General features: G+C 49.5%; 1 protein-coding gene across 1 annotated transcript; it reads right to left on the reverse strand.

The window, feature by feature from the left end:
- Positions 1-6,614: 6,614 nt before the first annotated feature.
- LOC101167928 (neurogenic differentiation factor 4-like) lies at positions 6,615-9,566 on the reverse strand. The gene is made up of 2 exons (XM_004085467.5): positions 9,368-9,566; positions 6,615-8,310 (listed from the first exon to the last, which is right to left on the reverse strand). The coding sequence occupies exons 1-2, from the start codon at positions 9,449-9,451 to the stop codon at positions 7,309-7,311; spliced, it is 1,086 nt and encodes a 361-aa protein (XP_004085515.1). The 5' UTR covers positions 9,452-9,566; the 3' UTR covers positions 6,615-7,308.
- Between the last annotated feature and the right edge of the window lie 221 nt (positions 9,567-9,787).

Genomic DNA, 9,787 nt, shown 5'->3' on the forward strand with positions numbered 1-9,787 from the left:
CTCTTCTGTCTGCCTGCTCATCCAACTTTCTGTCTGCTCTGTTGTCCGTCTGCTTTTCTGTCCGTCTGCTCTTCTGTCCATCTACTCTTCTGTCTGTCCGTCTACTCTTTCATCCGTCTGCTCTTCTGTCCATCTGCTTGTCTGTCTGCACATCCATCTTTCCGTCTGCTCCTCTGTCCGCCTGTTTTTCTGTCCGTCTGATCTTTTGTTCATCTGCTTTGCTGTCCGTCTGCTCTTCTGGCTGTCTGTTTTTCTTTCTGTATGCTCTTCTGTCCGACTGTTTTTCTGTCCGTCTGCTCTTTTGTCCATCCGCTTTTCTGTCCATCTGCTCCTCTGTACGCTGCAGTTGTCCGAAGGAGACACAAAAATGACAACACCAGGGCACAGTCTGCGGAAATGATCAACTTTGAAAACGGCTCTGGTGCTACTGTTAATGAATTAGTGAGCTCTGTTACTTCTAGCATTTTGAATATTATGGATGCCATTGCCCCTATGAAGATCAAAATCAGAAAAAGTGGGCAGAAAACTCCCTGGATGAACAAGGATTTGGTCAGGGCACAGAAACGGCAGTGCCACAGAGCTGAGCAGAGGTAGCGCAAGTCAAAACTCCAGGTTCATCATGAAATGTATAAGGGGGAGTTGTACACCTACAGCCAAATCTTATGCAGAACAACGGAAAGGTACTTTTCTAAAATCAGTGGAAGTTGCAGCACCAACTCTCGTGTCTTGTTCGCAACAGTAAACAAATTAACAAACCCTCCAGCTCAGCTGCCATTGGAACTGGTTATCACCACCAGTCAAATGGCCAGGCCAAACCAGCCAACCAGGAGCTGGAAGCCGCCCTTCGTGGCCTGGCCGCTCAGAATCCCTCCAACTGGTCCAAGTTCCTGGTGTGGATCGAGTACGCCCATAATAATCATCCCTCCTCTGCCACTGGTATGTCACCTTTTGAGGCTTCGCTCGGCTATTTACCCCCTCTGTTCCCCTCTCATGAAATAGATCTGGCGGTTCCCTCTGTGCAACATCACTTCCAACGCATCCAACGCGTTTGGCGTCAGGGCGCTCTCCTACGCACCCGGAAGGGTAACTGCCAGATGGCCAACCGTCACAGGAGAGCGGGTCCAGACTATCAACCTGGTCAGAAGGTTTGGCTGTCCTCCAAAAATGTTCCCCTCCAAGTCACCCCTCGAAAGCTAGCGCCCCGTTACATAGGTTGTTCCATCATTGAAAGGGTCATAAACCCGACCTATGTTAGGTTGCGGCTCCCTGCGGCGTTAAAAATCCATCCCTCCTTTCACGTTTCATAACTCAAGCTCTTCCAGGAGAGTCCATTGTGCCCGCCGTCCGCTTACCCACCACCCGTCCGGCTCATCGACGGCGCGCCTGCCTTTACGGTCAGTCGGGTTCTGGACATTCGCCTCCGTGGCCGAGGTTTCCAGTACCTCGTGGATTGGGAGGGTTACGGTCCAGAGGAGCGCTCTTGGATCTCTAGCTCCATGATCCTGGACCGTTCCCTCCTAGGTGACTTCTTCAGGGCTCACCCAGATCGCCGTCCTGGACCGCCTGGAGGCGGTCGTTGAGAGGGGGGGGGGGGGGGGGGTACTGTCACGGTGCCTGTCAGTTCATTTACATTTACATTACGACATTTACGTCCAGCCCTCCCCTCATATGTCTTCTGTTACCCCCACAGTGCCTCCTGCAGCCCCGTTGGAGGAACCTATGCAGCTGGGTCGTGGCCGTTTGTCCCCCACTGAGCGTAGACGAAGGATGGCAGCAGGTGAGTGCCTTTACTGTGGTCAGCGGGGTCATTACTGTAAGAACTGCCCAAAAGCTTCCGCTCGTCATTAAAGGTGGGCACACTGACGAGCGGAGACCAGGTGCCCGTCGATTCTAAATCCACCTCCTGTCTTTTGGAGGGTCACATTGTGTCTAAGGGTGGGGGGTTTCCTGTTCGGGCCTTGTTAGATTCTGGGGCTGAACAGAACCTTATGGATGCTGAGCTAGCCAAACAGGCCGGTCTTAGGACCAAGTCGCTTCCCCGCCCTTGGCAGGTGATCTCCCTCAACGGTGAGGTGGTCGCCACCGTTAACCAGATCACTGAACCTGTTCACCTCATCCTTTCTGGGAACCACCACGAGCATACCAGTTTTTTTCTTTTTGAGTCCCCTCATAATCCGGTGGTTCTGGGGTTTCCCTGGCTTCTGAATCACAACCCAGTCATTGATTGGCCAACCAATCGCGTAGTCAGTTGGAGTACTCATTGTCACGAGGCCTGTTTACGCTCAGCTCGGCATCCAGAGTCTGACTCCGCTGACCCGGTAGGGGAGCCGCCCTCACCTGACCTCTCCAAGGTGCCTCCTGAATATCATGACCTGGGGGAGGTATTTTCCAAATTCCGGGCTCTCTCCTTGCCCCCGCACAGGCCGTATGACTGCTCTATTGAACTGCAGCCGGGTGCCACACTACCCAAGAACCATCTCTATAGCCTGTCCAAACCCGAGAGGGAGGCAATGGAGCAGTACGTAACGGACTCTCTTCAGGCGGGCCTTATCAGACCTTCTTCGTCTCCTGTGGGGGCGGGGTTTTTCTTCGTAGGGAAGAAGGATGGAACACTACGCCCATGCATTGACTACCGAGGTTTGAATGCCATTACGGTAAAGAACCATTATCCTCTTCCACTTATGAACTCCGCTTTTGAGACGCTGCAGGAGGCCCGGTGTTTCACCAAATTGGACCTACGGAATGCGTACCATTTGGTTCGCATCAGGGAGGGTGACGAATGGAAGACCGCCTTCAACACGCATTTGGGACATTACGAGTATCTGGTGATGCCTTTTGGACTATCTAATGCTCCAGCTGTATTTCAGGGCATGATAAACGATGTACTCAGGGACTACATTCACCATTTTGTTTTTGTGTACCTTGATGATATTCTTGTGTTCTCCAGGAGTCCCGGCGAACATAGGCGGCATGTTCGTCTGGTTCTTCAGCGCCTATTGGAGAACAAGCTTTTTCGTCAAGGCAGAAAAATGTGATTTTCACTCCTCCAGTGTGTCATTTTTGGGTTTTGTGATTGCGGAGGGGGAGGTGCGACCGGACCCAGCTAAGGTCAATCGGAAGCAGCTTCAACGATTCCTGGGGTTTGCCAATTACCTACGCCGTTTTATTAGGGGTTATAGTTCGGTCGCGGCCCCCCTTACGGGTTTGACCTCCACCTCCTCTCCTTTTGTTTGGACAGAGACTGCAGAGGCCGCTTTCCGGCGGCTCAAACACCTTTTTAACACCGCCCCAGTTCTCATCCAACCGGACCCCTCCGCCCAGTTTATTGTGGAGGTTGATGCCTCGGACGTCGGGGTTGGAGCTGTGCTGTCCCAGCGGCAGGGTGCTGACAACAAGCTTCATCCTTGCGCTTTTTTTTCCCGCCGGCTTACTCCGGCGGAGATGAAATACGACATGGGGGATAAGGAGCTTTTAGCTATCAAGCTGGCATTGGAGGAGTGGCGGCACTGGTTAGAGGGGGCGGGACAGCCTTTTGTGGTCTGCACGGACCACAAAAATCTGTCTTATATCCGGACTGCAAAACGGCTTAACCCGAGGCAGGCACGGTGGTCACTTTTTTTCGCTCGGTTTGATTTTGTGGTGTCGTACCGCCCTGGCTCCAAGAACATTAAACCAGATGCTCTCTCCCGACAACTGGAACCGGCTATGGAGGATTCCCTTCCTCAAACTGTAATTCCTGCCTCCTGTGTTCTGGGTACCCTCTCCTGGCAGCTGGAGAGGGAGATCAAGACTGCACAGGCCCGGGAGCCAGACCCTGGTGGGGGTCCCCCTAACAGACTCTATGTTCCCAGGGCCGTAAGGAGCCAGGTCCTCCAGTGGGCGCACGCTACTCGGCTTACCTGTCATCCCGGGGTACACAGGACGATCGCCTTCCTGCGTCGCTGTTTCTGGTGGCCCAGTTTGGCGAGGGATGCCCGGGAGTTCGTTTCTGCCTGCACGATCTGCGCCCAAAACAAGGTCAACAATCGACCCCCAGCTGGCCTGCTGCATCCCTTACCTGTTCCGAGCCGCCCTTGGTCCCACATAGCCCTAGACTTTGTGACCGGCCTGCCCTCATCTGCTGGCAGAACTGTGATCCTGACTGTTGTGGACCGATTTTCCAAGGCAGCTCACTTCGTGCCCCTGAAGAAGCTGCCTTCGGCCTCAGAGACCGCCAGACTCATTGTGGAACACGTGTTCAGACTGCATGGGATTCCGGTTGATATTGTTTCTGACCGTGGACCACAGTTCGTCTCACAAGTGTGGAAGACTTTCTGTGCAGCTTTTGGTCCCACGGACAGTCTCTCTTCGGGCTTTCACCCACAGTCAAATGGGCAGGCCGAGAGGACCAATCAAGACCTGGAGGTGGCCCTCCGATGCATCTGTTCCCGGCACCAGACCTCTTGGAGCACCCTTCTGCCCTGGGTTGAGTATGCCCACAACTCAATGACGTCATCTGCCTCGGGTATGTCCCCATTTGAGGGTTCTCTAGGCTACCAACCCCCATTGTTTCCAGAGCAGGAGAAGGAGGTGGCGGTACCGTCGGTACAACACCTCTACCGCCGCTGCAGACGGATCTGGAGGGAGGCTCGCGCTGCTCTTCTTCGCTCGTCCGCAGCTAACAAAAGACTGGCTGATCGGCATCGGTTACCAGCGCCTACCTACGTGCCAGGTCAGTTAGTACTCCTGTCCACTGCCAACATCAAGCTGCGGACAGAGTCTAGAAAGCTGTCTCCACGATTCATCGGGCCGTTCGAGGTGGAGAAGGTCGTCAACCCTGTGGCGATCCGACTACGCCTTCCTCGGTCCATGCGCATACATCCAGTTTTTCATGTTTCCCAACTCAAACCCCATGTTACTAGTCCTCTCCAGCCCCCTCCATCTCAACCTCCGCCACCTCGCATCATCGACGGTCTGCCTGCATGGATGATCAAACGTATCATGGACGTCAGACGTCGGGGCCGGGGTCTGCAGTACCTGGTTGACTGGAAAGGTTACGGTCCTGAAGAGAGGTCCTGGGAACCCACATCGAGGATGTTGGACAAAGGCATGCTCAGGGAGTACCACAGGCGTCACCCTGACAAGCCCGGGGGTGCGCCCAGAGGCACCCCTTGAGGGTGGGGTACTGTCAGGAGCCGGGGCCAGGGCGGTTCATCTTTGTCTCACTTCCGGGTTTCGGGCTTTTATTTTGTTAACTCATGTTCTGTCTTCTGTTGGTTCTTTAGGTAACTTACCCCGGTCTTCACCGGCACCTGTTTACCCACCTGTTTTCATTTATGTGTGTGTATATAAGCTCCTGTTTTGGTTTCACTTGTCACCGGATCGTTCTACTTGTTTTACCTCGGTCTTTACGAGCTTAAGAGCCTTCCTTGGATTAAAAGATCCTTTTTTGATTCAAACTTCTGCCGTCCTGCTTTTGTGTCCGAATTCAAATCCTTGACAGTCAGTAGGTATCTTCACTCTGTCTGTAAAAGCTTCAAATCAAGTCAGAAACCTAGAGGTAATCATGGACTCTGACCTGAACTTTAACAGCCATTTCAAGTCAGTAACATCAGTATCATTTTACCATCTAAAAAATATTGGGTCCTTAAGGGTCCTTATCAATGTGTCTTTTCATTTTCTTTTTCTCGTTCCTTTCTTTCTTTAAAGTAAATTGTATAATGATTATTTATGTTTTTAATCTTTGCCCTGTTATGCATTGTGGTTTTAATGCATTTTCTTGTTTGTGAAGCACTTTCAATTACTTTCTGTATGAATTGTGCTATACAAGTAAACTTGACTTCCCTTGCCTTGCCTTCTGTCTGTCTGCTCTTTTGTCTGCTCATCTGTCTGTCCGTCTGCTCTATTGTCTGTCTCTCTGCTTTTCTGTCTGCTCATCCGTCTGTCCGTCCGCTCTTCTCTCCGTCTGCTTTTCTGTCTGTCTGCTCTCCTGTCCGCATGTTCTTCTGTCTGCTCATCCATCTTTCCGTCTGCTCTTTTATCCGTCTAATTTTCTGTCCGTCTGCTCTTCTGTCCGTCTGCTCTTCTGTCTGCTCATCTGTCTGCTCATCTGTCTGTCAGTCTGCTCTTTAGTCCGTCTGCTCTTTAGTCCGTCTGCTCTCCTGTCTGCTCATCTATCTTTCCGTCTGCTCTTTTATCCGTCTGCTTTTCTGTCCATCTGCTCTTCTATCCGTCTGCTCTTCTGTCTGTCAGTCTGCTCTTTTGTCCGTCTGCTCTTCTGTCTGTCTGCTCTCCTGTCCGTTTGCTCTTCTGTCTGCTCATCCATCTTTCCGTCTGCTCTTTTATCCGTCTAATTTTCTGTCCGTCTGCTCTTCTGTCCGTCTGCTCTTCTGTCTGCTCATCTGTCTGTCAGTCTGCTCTTTAGTCCGTCTACTTTTCTGTCTGTCTGCTCTTCTGTCTGCTCATCCATCTGCTCTTCTGTCTGTCTGCTCTGCTGTCTGTATGCTCTTGTGTTCGCCTGTTTTTCTGCCTGTCTGCTCTTATGTCTGCACATCCGTTATTCTGTTTGTCTGCTCATGAACTAGTAAGTTTGTTAAAAAAATGTGTCTGTTTAATTCAAATAAGAAAAACATAAATTCATTCAGTTTATATTTATTTTACTTTGTCTTTTTCCAAAACAAATAAATATTTTTTAAGACAGTCAACTATGCAAAAATGGTTCTACACATCATATCTAACACGCTCATTTCTAATTCCTTATCTTTGTTCCACGTTTAAATTTCCTGTTCATTCTTTTTATTATTTTAAGATCGACAAAATATCAACTTGATGATGCAAACAAATCTTAAGGTGTTTGTGTGTAAAGACAGAAATTAATGCAACAAAGGGCTCCGAACACAGAAAAAACAGGTGAAAAGAACAGCAAAGTCCTGAACAAGATATATGTTGAAAACATTTCAGAACAAACTATGTACATACTGAATTAAATTAAAGAATAAATAAAAATACATTATCAAAACTAAATTAGAAGTGCTCATTTTTGAGTAAATAGCTACAAAGAAACATCCCAGTTAAACATTTTGGTCCCCGATTCATTCGGTAATCATTTTTGGGATAATGTGTTGATTTAAGTTAGGGTTTTTTTTTGCACACTAACAATGATAGACCATGTTATTCTATTGTGTAAATGCAACACACGTGTGCCTGCAGTCAGATTTATAGTTTTCTAAATGATGTGTTTTGGTTTTTGAGCCAACAAAAATTCTCCACCAAAATGTATGAACTTTCATAGTCAGATAGTCTTGGCTGCAGCACACTCAACTCCCGCCCTCATTGGTCTCTGTAGACGTTGGTCATCTGTCGGGGGGTGATCTGGGGAGGCTGGTAGGAGTCATATTGTCCATCTAAGTGTCCGTCATAGCGGGTGTGAGTCTGATAGACCATTTGGTCAGCCCCAGAGGGGGAGTAGGGATGTGATGGTGGGTAGTGAGGTGAAGGCTCCTGCTTTGGAACCAGGTTGCTACTGATGCTTAGAGGTGGTGTAGGAGGACCATCGTATGGGGGGGTTCCCACACCCCCATCATTATACTCATGTGGTGAATGACTCTCAAACTGTCTCCCCTTCATGGCCCTCAGGTGAAGCATGTGAGCTGAATCAAAGGTGCCATAAGGGGGGCTCGGCAGCCCTGGAGAGGCGAAGTTTGCCATGCTGCTGAGAGGATTGTGTGGCGGCTGAGCCCCATGTCTGTCTTCAGGTCTCACGCCAACAGCTGGCCCCAGCTGTAAGCAGCCAGCAACCAAGTTGGATGTGGGCTGTGAGAGACCCTTACAAAGCGTCTCCATGAAAACTCTGCTCTCCGTGGAGAGCCCCCCCTCCAGCGCCTCAGACAGAGCACAGATGTAGTTGCGAGCCAGCCGCAGTGTCTCAATCTTGGATAACTTTTGGGTTTTGGAATAGCAGGGCATGATGCTGCGCAAGTTCTCCAGTGCATCATTCAGTCCATGCATGCGAGAGCGCTCTCTGGCGTTAGCTTTTACGCGCCTCGCACGGAAACGCTCCTGCCGGGCTTTGGTCATTCGCTTTTTCTTGGGTCCTCTGCGCTTGGATCCGTTTTCATCCTCCTGTCCGTCGTCTCCTTCCTCTTCATCTTCCTCTGCATCCTCACTTCCCATTTCTTTGGCCTGCTGGCTCACCCCTGTGTCTTTGTAGTGATGTGATGAGAATAAAGCATCTCCTTCAGGTGAGCTCATGTCTCCTTCCATCCACTGCAGCGTGCTGATCGCCTCCTCTCCCTCGGCTTGTCTCATGTATGGCTTAATCATCATGATACTCTACAAACACAGAAAGAACACTTTGATCCATTTTTTTCAAAATAACATTTATTTGTTATTCAGCAGTCAAAAATTGAGTTAAATATGTTTCATACTATAAATGCAAATGAAACTGTAATAGTAAGGCTGATTTGTGAAACTTATACATAGTCTAATTGGAAATCTGACATTTGCTTTGTAATGAATTTATGTTGATAGCAAATCAAAGCAAATATTTTTCTAGAAATAAAGGAATAAAATTCAAGTATTGTGCCACCATTCGTCAGTCAAAACATGTGGAATAAAATTGTGTATTTTATGCTAAATGTTTTTTATTAGATGAAAAGAATTGTGTACACCATGAGGTCATCTTTAGAAATCTTTTTGAATGTTAATTAAAAATGTATTACCCAGGGCAAAAAAACATTACTTTAGTAATGCAAAGGTTTTTAATACATTATCAACAATCGTTATTTGAATGATAAGGATGCAGTTGCTGAAAGGCTGCTGTGGGGGGTCGTCCTAGTCAGTTTCAGCACTGGACAGCTCTCCTCCTGAAGGACAACTTCTAGTCAAAACCAAACAGTGAAAGAGGAGACGATTTTAAACATCATAAACTGACATCTGTGGGGGGTTTTGTTTTGATGTGGCCCCCTCCCGCCTCCTCCCCTCGCCTGGGGTCAGCCTAATCCCGGTCATCTTGTGAACTGGTAATGCCAAGATAAAGTCACTGACAGGACTTCAATCTGGGGCAGCGCGGGATTTACTTCATGGATGAAGCAGAGACCATGAGATTAAAGGAAAGATCGACCCCCCCTCCGGTCACACAGCGCTGCAGCTGAACGGAGACAGTTTCAAACACGAGTATGAAGATCATGAGGATGATGCTGCTGATGATGATGGTGATAATGATGATGAAAGCAGAGATGCGCCCAAAGACAACAGATGCGTCATCTGACATTCCTGTCTGTTTCCTGATCAACCAGTCCCGATTACATCCTAGCAATTTTAAAATCATGAAAAATCAAATGCAAAGTGTGTCTCAAAGTTTCATCATCCTGAGTACCGCGGTGCTTACCTGAGCAGGTGCGCTGAGAGGGTTTCCGGTCCTCTTCAGGAGGTTTCTCGGATGTTTCTCCTTTGTTCTTCTCTCGGGACGCATCAAACAGCCCAACAGAGGACGGGCTCTTACTCAGTGCGGGTCATTCTGCCGGGGCTCCCGGTTTTAACCTTCTCAGAGTCAAGCTCCTCCCACCCCCATCCAATTCGTGCTGCTGCGCCTCAGCTCGCGCGTGGCCGGCCCGTGGCTCAGGGCCCCCGGAGTTTCACTTATGGCGTGCGTGCGTGACCGGGAGTGTGTGCGTGTGTGTGTGTGTGTGTGCCAGAGCTCTGCATGAACACACTGAAATTGTCCAGACAAACAGCGGAGGCCCCGGCTTTTGTTGCGGTGTTAAATCCGCAGCACGTTTGCATGGAGCGGTGGGGAGACGCGCTCAGC

This window comes from Oryzias latipes, chromosome 5, assembly GCF_053564925.1.
Source record: "Oryzias latipes strain Hd-rR chromosome 5, Olatipes_Hd-rR_3.1".
NCBI classification, from domain to species: domain Eukaryota; kingdom Metazoa; phylum Chordata; class Actinopteri; order Beloniformes; family Adrianichthyidae; genus Oryzias; species Oryzias latipes.